The sequence below is a fragment of the Spea bombifrons genome, chromosome 6 (assembly GCF_027358695.1).
Source record: "Spea bombifrons isolate aSpeBom1 chromosome 6, aSpeBom1.2.pri, whole genome shotgun sequence".
Classification (NCBI taxonomy): Eukaryota; Metazoa; Chordata; class Amphibia; order Anura; family Pelobatidae; genus Spea; species Spea bombifrons.
The window spans coordinates 16,819,377-16,838,707 of NC_071092.1; the positions used below are offsets into that span (position 1 = coordinate 16,819,377).

General features: G+C 44.9%; 1 protein-coding gene across 2 annotated transcripts in view; it reads right to left on the bottom strand.

The window, feature by feature from the left end:
- Positions 1–19,331, bottom strand: part of RO60 (Ro60, Y RNA binding protein) — a 119,559-nt gene that overhangs the window by 43,865 nt on the left and 56,363 nt on the right. For both annotated transcript variants that reach the window (XM_053468631.1, XM_053468630.1), the window contains one exon: positions 1,053–1,190. In XM_053468631.1, coding sequence (XP_053324606.1) covers positions 1,053–1,190 — 138 coding nt within the window. The remainder of the gene's footprint in view (positions 1–1,052; positions 1,191–19,331) is intronic.

The following is a 19,331-nucleotide window of genomic DNA, read 5'->3' on the forward strand; positions in this document are numbered from 1 at the left end:
CTATTGGTTTTCCAAATTTCTGTTTATATATAACATATGCTGACTAACTGCATAATAGTTACCAAAAATGTTAAAATACATGTATTCCTGTGTATTAGGTAGAATACTGTTTTACCATTCCACTGTGTATTTTTAAAAATACATTTTTGTTTAAAATAGCACCAAACTTTTAGGGTGTAGCCTATAATCGGGTACGGCCTATATCTGAGCCAATACGGTATATAGTTTTATGGGGTTAAATTGAAATGTGGGACCTCTACTGTGTCATAGGCCTAGTAATGTTTGATAATTGAAATGCATACGTTCCAATTTTGAGCCCACAACATCTGAGAAACATGACTTGCTCATGTATGTAAGGTTATGCTGAATACAAGTCAAAAAGTATTTTACAATATCCACTCAGAAAAATAAAAAACATGGCGACATTGCAAAGTGGCTTAATGAGACAGGGGACTAGCAAAGCGATCTGTAAAAACTGAAATGTGCATGTTCCTGGTTTGACCCAACATCTGAGCAACATACCATAACCATGCATGTGGAGTACTGCTGTACCCAGGGGTGTTGCTGAATACAAATCATAAGTTGTTTCAGTAACTGCATGCACCCATAAATACTGCATACAATGTGTTTGTTACAGATTGAAAAAACTAAATTTTACTGTAATGTTTGGAACACATTGGGTATTACAATGGTTAAATAAAAAGTGTTAAAATGCACATTGTGAACTACTTTGGGTTGTCAACATTATATACATTTGTTCAGCTGTTTTGCTTCTTCTAGCTGCTATTGGGGTCCAAATCCCAGCATGCCCTATTTTTTTTAAAAAAAATCTAGTTTGGAAACAGCAATGGGCGTCATTCATATTTAGCCTCTTAACTACCAAAGCAGATGAAAAGTGCAAGCATCCCAATATAGTTGATATTTGCTAGAAAACCCAACAGGATAAGCCTGGTTGTAGAACTAGCTCAGGACTGTTTGTAGCTATCATTTTACAGAAATGGTATGTGTATCTGCTGGCAAACTTTATGCAAAAAATAATAATCTTGAATTACCTTAAATGTTTTATAAAATGAGTTGTCAAGGGCTTCTACAACAGCTCTATCCGGAGTCCACTTGAGCTTTCCTCGAATTCCATGTCCTTTTTTGTAAGTTTCCAAAGCAACTAGGATATGCAATGGATGAATACGTGCCTGGGAGATAAAGAAAAAAGGAAAATATACGTTAAAAAATGTGTCAATTAGTGTAGGTGCGCTCTCAAATTACAGACAACTAATTGAATGCAGGAAACCACTCCGTTCATATCCGTTTGAACACTAAACAAATGGGAAAATTGTATTAAACCATTAAGGGCGTGCATAGATGACCCTAAACTTATGTCTTTTGAAGAGAAAAGAGCTTATGTGGTACAATTCCTCCTGATATAGGAAACGAGAGCACATACATAGTTTAAATATATTGCAGTATCCTTTATAACTCCTTAAGGACAGAGCTGAGTTTTTTTTTCCTTTCTACCTTGTGTAACAATGGCTGTTTTTACATTTCTGCAGTGTTCGTGATTACCTGTAATTTTCTTCTCTCTCATCAAGTGTACTCACACAAATTATATATTGTAAAAGGCCCCATTTGGTACATGCACAATTCAATTTTTCAACTGAATTTTGGCATGTGGTCTTTCTGCCTGCATGTCCTTTTTGGGACATATTTGAAGCCGCTCACCCCACTGTATTTCATATGCTAGTATTTTTTTCCCATATTGTCATATACAAATATAAATAAATAACAAATATCAGACTCAGCTAACAAAAGTCATCTAATAAATAAATACAAAATATCCAAAAAACATTTAAGGAGGGTTGCAGTTAGAGAACTTACATACATAATATATTATTTGTAAAAGTATCTCAAATGTTTTAGCCCAGTGAACCCAGATTTTATATTGTTTTTGATTAATACAATCTAGCTACCTATTTTTGAAGATTTCCAATTTTGGCAATTGAGATTTTAAAGGCCAGCAATGCTTACTCAGGCTAACTTAGGCAGACTCAAAAGTAATAGGGTCATAGCAGGTGCCCAGGTTTGATTTATTACTATTATATTGTTGATATTTGCCAATATATTTTCCCATGCTATTCTAATCAGAGGACAACCCCACCATATCTGTTTTACGTCTCCATTATTAGCCCCACATCACCAACATAAAAAGGGTTCTTGAGGGTACAATTTAGAGTTAATATGGGTTTAAATGCGACCTACTTAAAAGTTTGTAGTGGCCTTCCATTAGATTTAAGCAAGGGAGGGAAAAATTAACCGTCTGAAGCGCCATATTCTATTCCCGGCGGTTAATATTCAACAAAGAAATCCTAGTATCGAAATAGTAGCGAGCCGTATAACTTCAACACAATTTGCCAGTAGTTTTATTGTTTTCTGTTTGGCAAAAATTATATTCAATTTAGAGATAGAGAGTTTCTTCCAAAATAGACTGGAAAAAAATTCCTGACTCTGCAATAGTTAAACCATTCCACTTGAGAGTAGATTAAATTCTACTTACAGTTTTGAAATATTTAAATTAAAATTAATTTAGTTGGAAATTCTCATGATCCCACTCTGTTGCCTCAATCTTAAATCTAGATTGTCTATAATGCACAACAGATTCCAGGGGGCTAGTAAATTCAGTATCAAAGTATCAAACTGTGAATCTTTACCACCATGTCTTCTATTAATTTCTGTAGTCCATAGAAGCTTTATGAAATTGTTTCGGGATTTTTTCAAACCAGCCTAAGATTCCCTGCAGTTGAGAGTGCATATTAATTACGTGCATCAGAAGCGCTGCATGTGAAAATAGGAAAATTTGTTTTTCCAGACATTATTTCTAAACGACTTATGTATTATTTCTAATCAGGGAGACAGAACTTTTCTCTAATAATCTCCATTTCTCTAATAAAAAATGTTGCCCCAAAAATTTTATTGGGGTGGGAAGTAATTAGAATATAGGTATAAATACTTATGAACTATAATTACTTTCTAGCTCAATAACATTTTTGGAGCAAATTATTTTATTTTGTTGCCCAGTGGAAGCCATATTTGCTATGGAGAAGAGTAATATTGTCCTTATTTGTATATAGTGGAAATGCAACTGTTTTCTATACGTATAATTAGACATCCAACTCTATTCCTGAATCCGGGGCATCGGTTCATCAATAAAGGCTGTCAGGTCTTCAAGAATTTTCATTTGCGTATTGGCTGATCTTAAAGTCTGACCCCCCTTATCTTTAAAACCCTTTATCTTTTATTTTACAACATGACAGGAGGCTTCATATTTTGCTATTCCCTCTTTACTGACTTCCAACAGCAGCAAGCAAACAGTTAATAAAACAACAAATCAGGAACAAACAGTTAAAAAGTCTATAAATGCTCCTGCCTCCCAAGCCACTTCCTCTTTCTTTGCTACTTCTGACAGCTTTAGGTCAGAGTTTTGATTTCTGTGGATTATCTATTTGAGTTGCCACCTTAAACTGCGTCCCCCCCCCTTTCTTCCCTGATTTTGGCTTGCTGATACATTTTTTCTTTTATATTATGTTAGGTTTCAGTTTTGTTTTTCACCCTGTCCTGCTTTTACTTTTGTTTCGGCAGTCCTTCCTTGCTTCCTGTAATCTTCTCTGTGGCTAGTTTGGTCTCTGTAGCATTATGGATAAGGTGTTGTACATGGCGTCTTGAAGTTCTGGGTTACAATTCTCTGAAGCTTCTTCACCTTTAGCTGGATCTGTTCTGTTTAAAACTTTCTTTTTCCTTCTAGGCGACGTTTATTGAATAGTTTTCTGTTGCAACTTAGTGGTGCAGCGATTTTTTCTTTAGCTTTTTTTGTGACGGGAAAGCTCCTGTTCACGATCTTAGGTTAGGTTTGACTTTTTTCTCCGGTTCCAAATACGTTTTGGCCACTTTGCTGTTTTGTGCTCTAGCCCCAATACTAACCAATTCTGGTTACTGTGATCCTGATTTTCTATCAATGTGTTAGGTTAAGTTTTTTGTCTTTGCTACTCCCTGGATATTCCTCCGTATTGCTTTTCCTTCGGGATTAGTCGTATGTGCTGCTACCTTAGGGTGGCCGGCGTCAGACTCCATGTGAGGGGCATTTCCATTGCACTATAAATTACTAAGGCCTTTACATTTACACTAAACGTTATTGCGTAGCTTGTTTCTCTTCTGGGTGGGCCCCAGGTGGGATTAGAGGAGGTATCCTCCTATAGCTACTGATATTTTTAGATTATTTCCCCCTCTGATTTTATGTATATTTCTCATTGATCAGGTGTTTTCAATCTCTCAGCTGCAATGGAGAATTTCTCTAGGCAACCCCAGGACCTACAAGAGATAATTAATGCCACGGTAGCGACGTCAGTAGAGAGGACCTTGGCCAAATTGATCCCGCAGACCTCGACAGAGCGACTTGCTTAGGCGACCTCAGGCCAATCAGGCTTTAGGGGTCGCGGAGAGTCAGGTGAATCGGGTGACGAGTGCCCCACACATCCAAAAGTACTGGAAGGGAAACAATGGCGCTACCTTCAAGCCTAAGGGCAAGGAGCCGGCTAAGAAAGCCAAATGTGTCCCTGACTCATTCTATGGCCCATTATGTCAGTCCTTGACGCCTGGGAGGCGGATGATTATTCGGATTCCGATGCAGAACACGGGGTAGGGTTCCCCACAGGAGGAGTTTGGCTTCCAGCAGAGTGAGGACGTCCATTTAGATTCGGAAGCTATGCTAGACGCGAATGGCCACCCTCTGTTTGACCCTCGCAATATTAGACATCTGAGGTCAACTGAATGGGCACTACCAGAGCACCTTACACAATGTGTGCACCGCTGGGGGCGTAAAGCCTTGGAGAGCGAGGTGAGTAGTCGGCTGAGAGCAAAGTGCCCTAAACCTGTAGTCCCAGATAAGGCTACTCCAACCTTTGATAAAACTGTGGGTGTATTTATGGCCCGCTCTGGAAGAGATCCCCATAAGGGTATTGAAAAAGGTTTAAAGGCGGCCCAGGACAAACTCCTAGATGTGTTTGGCCCTTTGTCCCGTATACTAATGTTGGAGGACTAGGCCTTGACTCAAGGTTTCCAATTGGATCCATCTGCTGTGAGAGAATGGGCCCTTCGTTCCGTCTGTTTAATGGGGAACGCGAACACGGCTTTATCTTCAGAGAGGCGCAAGGCGGCCCTGCTCAGGGTGGATCCGAAGCTTACAGACCTAGCTTCCAAGGATCTGGGTCCCCTGGCTGATGAGGCTACGCAAGGTGTTTTGTCAACCTGCCACCAAGGGGGTTTTTGGCAGGCCTGGCCGACAGGGGTCGTGTCGCCAGCCGGTTTTGGCCCTCAGACACTCACCCCAGAATTTCTTCCATTTCTCCAAGTGCCTTTAGAGGTAGAGGAGCCCGTGGACGGGGAAGGTCAAGATATTCTACAGGTAGGCCCTTCTTATACTTATCTTTGCCTTCGTTTTACCGCCGTCATCTTGCTTTTTTCCCTCAGGCTTGGGCCAGCCTCACCGCAGATGCCTAGGTTCTGCAGACGGTCCGGGGTTACCGGATAGATTTTACTATGGTTCTGCTGGAGAAGTCAAGACCCCATCAGATGGTGGTGTCTTTCAATCAGCAGAGGCTTATCGACGCAGAAATGTTTCGCCAAGGGCGCTGTCCAGTGGGCACCGCGGGACGAGGGTTTCTTCAGCAACATCTTTCTGGTTCGAAAGAAGTCTGGGGAGTTCCAGCTCGGTCATCGATCTGCGACAACTCAACACGTTCGTGGTATGCAGACACTTCAAAAGATGGAAAGTATCCATCTGTTGCGAGATTGTCTCCGAAAGGACGATTGTTTTTCAAGACTGGATCTGAAGGATGCTTACCTGTCGGTTCCCATAGCTCAAGAATGTCGACAGTTCCTCCGGTTTTTCTGGAAAAATCGACCATGCCAATTCACCTGTCTTCCTTTCGGCCTGAGCTCTGCCTCTTGGTGCTTCACCAAGCTACTGAAACCGGTCATGGCCCACCTAAGAGGAAGAGGGTACAGATGCATAGTGTACCTGGACAATATACTTTTTTGCGAAGGAGTGCCCAGACTACAGTTACAGACGAGATATGTGGTGCGCTTGTTCAAATCCTTGGGCTTCATGGTAAATCGCGACAAGTTGCCCTGAAGCCCTCCCGTGTGATCCAGTTCTTGGGTTCGAGATAGACTCTACCCAGTGCACTCTTCGCTTACCTCAAACAAAGATTGTCTCCATTGGGAAGGAGCCGAGGAGGACATCATGTCGAGAGCAGATCCCTCTTCGTCAATTGGCCAGGCTAGTGGGTGTGCTGTGATCCTCCATTCAAGCGATCTTTCCGGGTCCACTCCATTATCGGGCCATGCAGCGCTTGAAGGCTTCCTTCCTCAGACAACGTCCGTTTTACAACCAGCTGATTCCTCTGACGGAGGAGGTGAGGACGGAGATCCGTTGGTGGATCAGGTATATGGAAGCATGGAACGGCACAGCCATTTTCAGACCAGAGCCAGACTTCCCCTTTGGGGTTGGGGTGCATCGCTACGGGAGCCCCATGGTCAGGAATCAAGGAAGGCTTGCACCTCAGTGGTTTAGAACTAATTGCTGGTTCCTTCGCGATTCGGAGTCTGGCGAAGGGCATGTCGAATTGTTGTATATTGCTGCGCATGGACAATATCTCAGCGGTTCAATACATAAATCAACTGGGGGGAGCGCGCTGAGTTCTGTCCAAGGTTACCAAGGACATTTTCCAATTTTGTTTTCGCCGCAACATCTCCCTCAAGGCGGCCTATCTTGCTGGGGAGACCAATCTCACGGCAGATTGGTTCTCCCATAATTGGTCGGATGCCAGCGACTGGATGATTCAATTTTCCTCATGCTGCAGGACCAACACGTTGGATTTGGATCTCTTCACTTCCAGGACGAACTGCAGGGTCTCTCAGTTCTTCAGTTGGCTTCCGGATCCAGAGGCGCTGGATGCTTTTCTGCAACAGTGGCCTCCTCAGGGGGCTTATGCTTTCCCTCCAATCACGATGTTGCTACGTGTTCTTCACCAGACGATCCTGTTGATCACTCCGTTCTGGCAGAGCCAGGTTTGGTTCCCCGGCCTTTTGGACCTGTCATTCCGGGATCCCCTGGTACTTCCTTAATTTCCACTTCTGCTCTTATCCCTTTTTCCAATATTCTCTTAGGCTGTGCGTGGCTTCCGCTTTACACAGCTATGTGGACAGTACATCGTCTTTAAGATTTTCCAGGTCCGGGCAGTTGTTGGTATCTTATGTTAAGCTCCACAAGCTGGTGTCTACTACAACTCTGGCCAGATGGGTCCGATGGATCCTATCTTTGGCGGGGGTGGAGGATTCATTCGGCGCTCATTCAGTAAGAGGCGCTGCAGCCCCTTGGGCTTTTTTAGCTGGTGCGCCTCTGTCGGACGTTTTACATGCGGCTGATTGGTCGAGAGAGGAAACGTTTTGTACGTTTTATTTTATAGCGTTGAAACAGCAAAATATGAAGTCTCCTGTCATGTTCTAAAATTGAAGATTATGTTATCTTTAGTGTACTTATAATCTTAGTTTTAATGACAGGAGGTGAATATTTTCCCTCTCGTTCCCATCCCCGGGTTTGACGGTGTTTTTTCTGTTTTGGTACAGTTCTTGCCATTTCCTTTTATTCTTTAATTATTATTGTTGTTATTATGGTTATTTATTATTATTGTTATTATTTATTGTTATCTGGTGGGATCTGTGTCTATTAGTTATGTTCACTCTTTATTAGTGACTATGTTGTTCTTGGAGATACCTTTCACGATTTATTTTATTTTTCAGCATAATCGCATCTGGTTGCTGTCCTCCTGTTCGGGGAGTTGAAGTTTCTCCATTTAGAAGACCATTCGTATTTTCCGGATGTTTCGGACTGCTGTTCCCTGTGGGTTTTGGATCGACTCCTGTGATTATCGCTCGCTGCAAAGAAAGAGGAAGTGGCTTGGGAGGCAGGAGCATTTATAGACTTTCACTGTTTTTTCCTGATTGGTCGTTATTAACTGTTTGTTTGCTGCTGTTGGGAGTCAGTAAAGAGAGAATAGCAAAATATTCGCCTCCTGTCATTATTAAAAATAACTGATATCCTATCATTCCGATGACGTACTGATCACGGACACAGTGATCCCCGATGCAAGTCTATGGAGACTTGCATGGAGATGACAGCGTGATCAGTGCAGGGAGATTGCATGGAGGAGAGTAAGAAACTCTCCTCACAAGCTGAAAAGATACAAACTATAAAAATGAAAAAGTCACTGAAATGCAATTAAAAAAACAATAATATGAAAAAAGGGATATCATTGTGACATCACTGGCATTAATAACATGTTCAAGAGGTCCCTAAGAGGACCCCTAATCAAACTGCACTGATAACAGTGCAAAATGTTTTTTTAAAAAAATAATAAAAAAAGATAAAAAAATAAAAAACCCTTACATCCCATTGTCCTCGCACAACATCTAAAAGGTATAACTCCCTGCCCCCGTTCACAACCCTCAAACCCATTAAGCTATAAATATGAAAAATACTACCCTATAGGTTACTTAATGTAAGGGATGGATATGGCCCTCTAGAAGAAGAAAAAACTAAGGATGTGGAGTATTTCCGAAATCAGGAGATGCAGATAAACAATTTTGGCTGGGTTTCTGTGCCATAACACATACCCTGTGCAAAAAAATCTAAGCAACACAGAAATGTTGGCGAAAAAAAGCACAGGTGGCTAAAGGTGGCCAAATACCTGCATCAAGAGTGCCCAAATACTCCTGATAGGATAGTCCGGGTTGTCGGCTCTACAGAAGTATATACTTTTTGTGTGTATGGTTGGTTTATTTGTTAAAAATTAGAGTTGCAATCATACCTAATGTGAAAATTCTACAACTTTGAACAATCGCTGAACCGACATACCACAAAAATGGCAAAATTGCTCTGGGATTTGAGGTATCAAAAACCCCTGGAACTGAAGGGGTTAATTCTATGGATACCACATTATGATTAGACAGACTGACAGTTATTATTTTGGACAACTTCAATCTGCCAACAATATTTATATCTCCAACAATCAAATCTACTCAAATAAGGACAGTGAGATTTAGGGAAGCATGTGTAATCAAGTTCTGTAAGATGTAAGATCCTCCAGGCAGGGCCGGCCCTATAATGGGGCAGACTGGGGCAATTGCCCCAGGCGGCACTTTAGAAGGGGCGGCACTTTGCCGCCCCAACCGCTTTTTTTATTTTATTTTATTTTTTTTTTTTGAAGCGGAGGAGAGAGAGAGAGAGAGAGAGAGAGAGAGAGGGGCACCGAGTGGTTTTCGCTTACCCGCTCGGCGCCCCTCTCTCTCTCTCTCCTCTGCGGCGAGTCTCCCTGTTCGGTCCTGGTGCCGGCTTGTAATGCAGTGCGCCGGAAGTGACGTCAATTTCCGGCGCTCAGCATTACAAGCCGGCACCGTGGCAGAGCAGGGAGACTCGCCGCAGGACTGTTTAAAGGTAAGTACCGGGGGGGGCGGCGTTTTAAACTTCGCCCCCCCCCCGGCGTCGCCGGGGGGGCGGCGTTTTAAACTTCGCCCCCCACCCCCGGCGTCGGCGGGGGGGGCGGCGTTTTAAACTTCGCCCCAGGCGGCGTTAAGTCTTCGGCCGGCCCTGCCTCCAGGGATTCATCAAAGATGTTTCTGTCAGTTATCGTTTAAATCTAGAAGCTTGATTTATAACAGTCTTATCCAATATGTTATCTATCATTTTTTTTAATCTAAGTATGGATCTTCCACACAGTTGAAGTCACCTGCAACAATAACTGACCCTTGTTTATGTCTATTGTTGTATGTCTAACTTTGCAATATATCTTACAGGGGAATGATTCGAGGTATATATATATCCGCCAAAGTTTAAATGATCCCTTGGATCTCACAAATCAAAATGATCCAACAACCTTCCTTATCAGTTTCTTGATATTTAACCCCTTAAGGAACAGGCTGTGTTTTACCTTTTGTACCATTGGGACCGAGGCTGTTTTAACACTTTTGCGGCGCTCGTGTTTAGATGTGATTTTCTCCTCACTCATTTAGTGAACCCACACAAATTATATATTGTTTTTTTCAGGACAAGAAGGGCTTTCTTCAGATATCATAGTTTTGATCATATTATCTAATTTCCCATAAATAAACATAAAATAAGATAAAAAATCTGACTTTTACCCAAAAAAATCTAATGAAAAACCTACTAAATAGATTCTACTATTTGTTTAGAAATACCCAATGTTTTAATGTTTTTTTGCTTTTTTCTGCACGCTATGGAGCAATAAGTACAAGTAGCGTTTTGCTATTTCAAAACCATTTTTTCCAAATCCGGTAATTCTTCCCCCCATGTGCCATTTCCGGTATCTTTGAAGCCGGCCAATGCAATTTACCCCATCAAATCATATATTTTTGAAAACTAGACACCCCAGGGTATTTCAAATGCTCGAATTTTAACTGTTTCCATGCACTAATTCTACCACCAGTGTTTGTCAAACTTTGTGGTAGTAATTTATTTTGTGTTTTGTATCACTAAAATTGAGCTTCAGGTATGGATTTACAGCTCTTGGTATACGTCACTATGAAACAACACCCCAATATGTGGTCAGCAACATCTCCCGAGTACAGTGATACCCCCCATGCGTGGGTTTGTCGGGTTGTTTGGGATGTAAAAAGCCACATTTAGGAAGTGCACATTTTTTTACTTTGAACTTTTACATCTGGTCCTACTGCCCCCATGTCCTAATAGGACCATCTTTGAAGCCGGCTAATTCAATTTACCCCATCAACCCATATATTTTTGAACACTAGACACCCCAAGGTATTTCAAATGCTAGTATTTTAACCCTTTCCTTGCATGAGATGCATGAGATTCTACCACCAGCCTTTACCACACTTTGTGGTAGTATTTTTTTCTTTTTTTTTGTAAATATATGTTTTATTGAATTTTTCTTTTTTGCCAAACAAGAAAACAAAGATCGGCGGGGGAATGGAACAGGGGAGGGGGGCACAATACATTTCACTGCACAAAGTACAGGCAGACAAAAAGCCCAGCGCAGTGGGCGGATACAGTAGCATAGAGATCACATATAGAGCCACTAAAATGCTGGAACATAAAGCACATTCCCCACCACAACAACACTCCAGACGTAAGGTGCCTGAGCATAGTAGTAACAGACTCTCGTCCAGACAAACGCTGTACGGACGTGAGACCCTAGGGGCCAAACAAAGCAGGTGAGAATGGTATTTGACGGTCCGTGAACCGGGGCATGAGCGAGTGGATCTGACGCCAAAATGGAACAATCCTCGGGCACTCCCACCATAGATGCAAAAGTGAACCCACCCCCGAGCCACATCTCCAACACGCATCCGGCAAATCTGGGAAGGCAGCATGAAGTATATCGGGGGACCTATACCAACGGGTCAAAGGTTTGTAAGAGGTTTCCTGCAGCTTTGTACTACGTGAGCTTTTATGGGTGAGGAGAAAAAATTTTCCCCAATCCTTGGGACCTAAAGAGATCTGTAGCGCCTGTTCCCAGAAGCCTTGGAAGAATAAAGGGATAGCGTTGTGCTCTCGTAGAAGTAGTTATAGTAGATATAATATCGATATGCCATGGGGAAGGACGGCCTCGTACACAAGAGCTCAAAATTAGTAAGGGCACGCTTAATGGCATGTTTTCGTAAGGACTTAGAGAAAAAACTCAGCAGTTGATGATAGTGAAAATTGTCTAGGGCAGTAGGAGGCCTGTCCGGTAGAATCGAGGTCAAGGGGCGTAGTCCGTTGTCAATTAGGAAGCCAGAAATTGGAGCCCTGTCCGCCAGCACGGTTGACAAAAAAGGACCAGCAACGTGTCCTTGTGGAAAGGTCGGGATTATTTCTGATAGGCGTCAGGGGTGAGGGATACGTCATCAGGGAGTGCGTCAGATGCAACGAGTAGAGCGTGAGCAGGGCAGCCTTCACAAACGGATGATGTCGGGCTAAAGCTCAGGAGGAGCCACAAAAGGTTGTACAGTGGTACAGAAGTCACCTGGGCCTCAACACTAACCCACAACTTATGTGCAGGTCGATGGGACCACTCCAGGGCCCGCAAGAGCTGACATGTCTGGTAGTACAGACGGGGGTCCGGGAGGCCCGCCGCTCCATCTAATTTAGGTCTGCACAACGTAGTGAACTTAATCCTGGGACGTCCCCAGGACCACAAGAATCGCAAAAACATAGTCCCATACCGAAGTAAAAAAGGCCCGGGGAATCTCTATCGGGAGAGATTGGAACAGAAATAAAAGCTTGGGTAAAACCACCATTTTGAGCGTGTTAATTCTCCCAAACCATGATATATGTTGGGGGGACCACTTATTTAGATCTCTCTGAATGATCGCTAATAGGGGAGAAAGTTATGTCGGTACAGCTCCGACAAGTCCCGCGTGAGCCAGACCCCCAGATATTTCAGTTTCCCCTGACACCATTTAAAGGGGAAGCAGGAACGCAAATGCAGAGCAGCAGGCGTCTCCATGGTAATGTTCAAGATCTCAGATTTGGAAGTATTATTTTTTAGATTTTTTAGGGAGAGAGCGGACAACCCTGCCTAGTCCCATTCGCGATGGGGAAGGAGTCAGTTAACGCTCCGTTAACCCGAATCCTAGCCGAGGGGTGGGAATATAGGGAAGAGACCCAGCGCCACATGTTGGGTCCAAAACCCATATGATCCAAGACCGCGAACATGAAGGACCAATCCAACCTGTCAAAGGCTTTCTCAGCATCTGTTGACAGGAGGATGGTTTCAGTCTTGGAGGCTATCGCGGGGTGAATCAAGTTCACAGCCCTGAGCATGCTATCCCGGGACTCACGACCCGGCGTGAAACCCGTTTGGTCAGGGTGTATTAGGAATGTAATAAACTGCTGCATCCAAGTGGCTAAAATTTTAGAAAATAGTTTGAGATCTGCGTTAAGCAGGGAAATAGGGCGGAAGCTACTGCATTGTTCCAGATCTTTGCCTTCTTTGGGGATCAGAGAAATGTTAGCCATCAGAGTATGTGGGTGTATGTCTCTACCTTCCAGAACAGAGTTGAAAGAGGCCACCATCTGGGGACCCAGGACCCCTAACAGTTTCTTATAATAAAGCAAAGGAATCCCGTCCGGACCAGGGCACTTCCCAAGTTTCGACGCTTTGATCGCCGCCTCTAGCTCAGAGAAAGAGATAGGAGTCTCCACAGTTCGCATCCTCCACAGATAGCCTCCTCCGTATAGTCCTGGAAAGGTAATCACGCACCCTAAAGGACCAAGAAGCCTGCGCAGCAGGGGAAGGGGCACCGGACAGGTTATAAAGATTAGAGTAATAGTCCGTAAAAGCTGACATAATCTCGTGGGGAAGTCTGAAATGGGAACCAGTCGAGGAACGTATTTTAGGGATATAATATTGCCTGCTGCGGGTTCTCAGAGCCCTAGCCAAATATTTACCGGGTTTGTCCCCGTGTTCATAATATAGGGCCCTCAGCCGCAGGAAAGAACGCCTCGCTTTAGTCACCAACAACGAAGAGAGATCTCTATGTAAGAGGACCAATTGTTGGAAGGCAGCATCAGTAAGAGTATCTTTATGGGCTTGTTCTAATGTCGCTATGTCTTGGTACAGTTTCCCAAGGGTGGATGCAGCCTCCTTCTTCCGTTCAGACCCGACTGATGAAATGGCCGCGGCCCACACACTTATGTGCCTCCCAGACAGTCAGGGGGGAGACATCTGGGGTGGTATTATCAGCAAAATAGGTAAGCAAGAGTGATCGCGTGTCAGCCTGAACTACTGGATCCGTAAAGAGCGATTCGTTAAGCCGCCAAGTCGGCACCGTTGGTCGGGTCAGTGTCGAGGTCAGAGACAATGTCAACGGGGCGTGATCCGACCAGGTAATCAGACCATAACACGCAGACAACAGTTTGGGAAGATGGTAATATGGTATAAAGAGGTAGTCGAGTAGAGTCTTGGCAGTGGAGAAAAAACTGTAGTCCCTATCGCAGGGGTGAAGCGCCCTCCAGCAATCTACCAGCTGGAGATCATGGAGTAAAGCTTTAATTTTTTGGGTGACATGCGGGGGAGTGCAGGAGTGCCCTAAGGAGGTATCCACTCTGGGTTCAAAAGCCACATTGAAGTCTCCGCCCAGTATCAAGAGACCCTCTTGGAAGGAGCTTAATAATCGAAGTATCTTAGAGAGGCAACGATGCTGCTGTCTATTGATTAAGTATACATTGGCAAAAGCGTATAGTGCCCTTCACAAAAAGAAACCGACCATTCGGGTCAGTCATATGAGCTTTCTCGAGGAATGGCATGGGCTTATCAAACCTCTTATCCACACCTCTGGATTTAGACCTTACGTTATCGCTAAAAAACCCCATCGGGTAATGGGCATTGAGCAATGTGGGTGGACTGGGCGCCCTAAAATGCGTCTCTTGAAGATAGACAACAGATGGTATCTCAGATCTCTCAGTAAATTAGAGCGTTTTTCAGGGATATTGATGCCTTTCACGTTATAGGAGACGACAGTGAGGGTGCGACGTGTACAAGGAGGGAGCTGCGCCCACCCTGGAGCCATAGCGCAGAGAAAAGGAGAGGAAAAGAAAGAGGAAAAAAAAAAAAAAAAAAAAAAGGGAAAAGGGGGGGAAGACGGCAAAAGACAACACTTGGAGTGACTACTGGGTAGGGGAACGAGCCGCCTCGAAAAATGGAGGACAGCAACCGCGACCACCCCAATAGCAGGAAACATTCCCCCCTCCCGATGCAGGGGGAAGCACCACCTGTCCGAAAGAGGGCCGAAAAAAAAACTAAATTTGTGGGGGAACCCGCCGCCACCCGAGACCTGTAGAGCGCTAGACATATCTCGTACGGGGGGACCGGTACAGAAGACAATATAATACAAACGCAGTATGTCATGGCACCGTTTACTTGCAAGGGCAAACACAAAGAACAAGGCAGTACATAACAGGAGGTAAAACCTCGCGACAAACCTTCGATCAAACATTCAACCAGAAACGCAGAACCCGTGTGTGTAAGTGGGGGGGAGAGGCAAAAAAAAAAAAAAAAGGGGGGTAATCTCATGGTGCTCTCTCCCCCGTCGTCCTCCCCCCGGTGAGAAGGAGGTAGTCAATCATATGAAACGATATATGCAGGAAGACAGAAATCTGCGGCTTCCCCGAATGGAGCTGCCTGGAGCTAAGAGCCCTGACGGCCTCAGAGGGGGAACCAGAGGTCCCAAACAAAAGAAAAACACAAAACAGAGAACATAGTGCGTGAGTGTGTGTGTGAGTGTAATATCATGGGCAGTGTAGACGAATGTGTATGTAAGTTGAAGCAAAGGGAGAAGTATTAGTGGGACAGAACCGAAACAATGGACCAAAAAAAAAAAAAAAAGTATGTAACATATTTACAGTCAGTGTAAGGAATGTAAAGCGTGTAGTGCAATATCACAAAGCACCACCGAGGGCGTCATGAAGCAGGCTCAGACGTCAAGTGCAGTGGGGCACACTGGGTAACTCAAAATAGAAACAATGCTATGGCGTAGCCAACAGTATGCATAGTGCAATATTGGAGCAAAGCCCAGTGGGAGGCGTAGAAATGGCAACAGAGAACGTATGTCGGAACATAGCACAGGAAAATTATCGAGCCGGGTGGCATAGCCCCGACAATCCATATGGGGAGAAAAAAAAAATAAATAAATAAAAAGTGTAAGGAATGTAAAGTGTGTAGTGCAATACCTCATAGTACCCCAGAGGGTGCCGGCAGGGCCGGACTGGGACTGAAAAGCAGCCCTGGAAACATTTGGAGAGCAGCCCCATATAGTTTATCTCGCGATTGAGCTCTTATACCCACACGCACCCCTTATACATACCCGAGTCACACTATTTGCCGTACAAATAACTATAAAACATTCTTTTTATCATATTATTTGTATTAAAATACCAGAAAGCAAAACTGTTAAAAGGCCCTAATAAATGAAATATATTACATATAATGGAATCAAAACATTTACTACTGCAAACATTTTTAGATTGAGACATTTTTTGTTTTTGTTTTTATTTCCTTTTATTTGCCAACCTGCCCCCCCCAGTTATGCACATCTGCCCCAGACTTGCCACTCTGCCTGCTTTTAACCACCTATATGCCCCTCTGCCTCCAGAAATGCCTTATACCCCCTATATGCCACTCTGCCATATAGGGGGTTAAAAGGCATATCACGCGAGTCGCTGTTGCCCAGAACCTGATGCAATCTTTCCCTTCCTCTAATAGGGTTACCAACAGCCCCTTCTACCCCCTTTTTATTTTCTTTTGCACAGAGCCCCATGTCAAGGAGCTTTCAACTACTTAAGTTAATAGAACCTGATTAAGTTAGTAGAATCTGATGTCTTTTCGTATTGCAGGGTATATCCAGAAAACAAACACAGATCAATTCTGGTGGAGTGCCAGACATCTGCCCCAGGCTTGCCACTCTGCCCCCTTTTAACTCCCTATATACCCCTCTGCCTCCAGAAATGCCTTATACCCCCTATATGCCACTCTGCCATATAGGGGGTTAAAAGGCATTTATAGAGGCAGAGTGGCATATAGGGGGTTAAAAGGCATTTATAGAGGCAGAGTGGCATATAGGGGGTTAAAAGGTATACCATGGGGCACTCCAGAAAAGCCTTATGCCCCCCCATATGCCACTCTGCCTCCCTGATATGCCTTATACCCTCCTATATGCCACTCTGCCCCATGATATGCATTTTAACCTCATATATGCCACTTTGCCTCCAGAAATGCCTTGTAGCCCCTATATGCCACTCTGACTCCAGAAATGCCTTATACCCCTATATGCCACTCTGGCATTTAGGGGGTCAGAAGGCATATCATGGAACAGAGTGGCATATATAAGGCATTTCTGGAAGGAGAGTGACATATAAGGGGCATAAGGCATATCAGGGAGGCAGAGGGGCATATGGGGGGCATAAGGCTTTTATATAAAAAAAAATATTATACAGTTTGTTAAAAAAAAAAAAAATTGTTTATTTACCTTCTACTTCTTCCACAGGACATCCGGTGCTCCAGCAGTCTGAGTGTGAGGGGGCGGAGCTTTCACCCCTCACGCTCCTCCCATCACTATGCGGCCATCAGATTAATGGAAATTTAATCGAAACGGCCGATGCGTGCTGACACCGCCGGCCGGAGCTACTTTAATTCTTTTTTTTTTTTAAATTGAATATGCCGGATCGGCTTGCCATATAAAGTAAAATAAAAAAAAGTATTAAAGTAGCTCCGGCCGGCGGTGTCGGCACGCATCGGCCGTTTCGATTAAATTTCCATTAATCTGATGGCCGCATAGTGATTGGAGCAACATGAGGGGTGAAAGGTCCGTGCGAGGGGGCGGGGCTTTCACCCCTCACGCTGCTCCCATCAGTAGGCGGCCATCGCACACGGCCGCTGAGCGCTGATGCCGGCGGCCGGCGCTGCTTTAATACTTTAATAAAAAAAGAATTGAAGTAGCGCCGGCCGTTTAGATAAGATTTCGGGCAGCCGCCCGGCCTACGAATCTGCCGGCCCACCGGGAAATTTCCCGGTATCCCGATGGGCCAGTCCGGCCCTGGGTGCCGGGCATACTGGGCAGCCCAAAACAGGGGACATGAGACGGCAAAGGAAGCAGCAAGTATAGTGAAATACTGTAACAAGGCCCAGCAGGGGACACAATGTCAGGCCACAGAAGCACAGTGTATAACGTGTAGTGTATGTCAAGTGCAATGGAGCAAACATCAGTAGACGGCATAAGGGGCCACAGTATCAAGCTACAAAAGCACAGTATATAATGTGTAGTGCACGTCATGTGTAGTGGTGCAGAGGTGCAAACAGCAGTAGACGGTAGAAGAAACAGGGTGCGATACCACAACGGAAATACACGTTAACATAAAACACAGCACAGCTTGCAATACGGTAAACCGAGGTATAAGTTGAGTAGAAGAGTCCCGGACTCCACAGAGGCTGAGGATGTCATCGAGGCTGTCCGTATGAGAGAAAAAAAAAAAGAAAAAAAAAAAAAGAATCCACTGTGTCTTCACCGATTAACCCCTTCGTCCCCACCGTAAGGCACAGTGTAAGGGCACACCACGGAGATCGCAAAAAAGTAAAGAACAGTAAACAGAACACCAAACTGCGAGGCCAAAGAAAGCAAACGAGGCCCGAGACACTGTCCCAGGGGTTACTCACTGCACTGGACAGCCGTTACTCCTCTCTCACAAAAGCTCTCGGAGGGGCATCAGGCCCGAAGGAACAGAGGACAAGTCTCGCTGTCCCAGTGGGCCCCGAACTCTGGAGACTTCGTGACGGCGTCGACGGGGCAAACGGTCCGCGGGACGTCCGGGTAAGTGTAGGTCCGGAAATCCCCAATCGTCGATGCGAAGATCCTCTATGCCGAGTTCCCCCAAGAACTCGGTGAGCTCATGGTGGTAATGCAGCGTCGGAACACCATCGTTGGTCCGGACATTCAGGCTGAAGGGGTAACCCCAGCTGTAGCGCAACCCTCGTTGTTGGAGCGTACTGGTCAGCGGGCGTAAGATACGACAGGTACGCAGGGTCAGGTCGGAGAGGTCATGAAAAAAGGAGATTTCATGTTGCCAGGTGTCTACCTCACGTGCCCACCTCATGATGGTCTCCTTCAGCCGGTAGTCCACCACGTGGCAAACGAAATCCTGCGGTGGCGCTGATAAGGGGCCACGAGGCCGTAGAGCCCTGTGGGCCCGGTCCATGGGGATCACGGTATCCCGGGGCCGATTAAGCAGGGAATTGAAGAGAGTAGCAAGCACTTGGAATACATCTTCCTCCTCCTGGGGGCTTACTTCAGGAAGGCTGCGAATTCTAATATTATGCCGCCGTTCCTGTTGTCCAAGTCTTCTAAACGTCTCCGATAATCTGCCAGGTAAAGGGTGTGCTGTGTCGATATCCTCGCCACGTGGGAAAGGTTGGTAGACAGGCAGGTGGTCTCACGTTCCTGAGTGTCGATTCTCTTCTCAATGCCCAAGAGATCGGCCTTCAGAGACGTCATCTCCTCCTTCACTGTGAGTTTAAGATCAGTAATAAGTGTACTAAAAATCCGCCTTCCAAGGGGCCGAGGAAAACAGACGAAGGATCGTCTCCTGTCCCGGAAGGTCCGTTGAGGTGTCATCACCACCGCTCTGCCTGCTGTCCTCCGTGCCAGCTGTGCTTTCAGGGACGGTGCTTCAAGGCCTTCAGAAGACCGCAAGGCGAGCACCACAGTTAAGC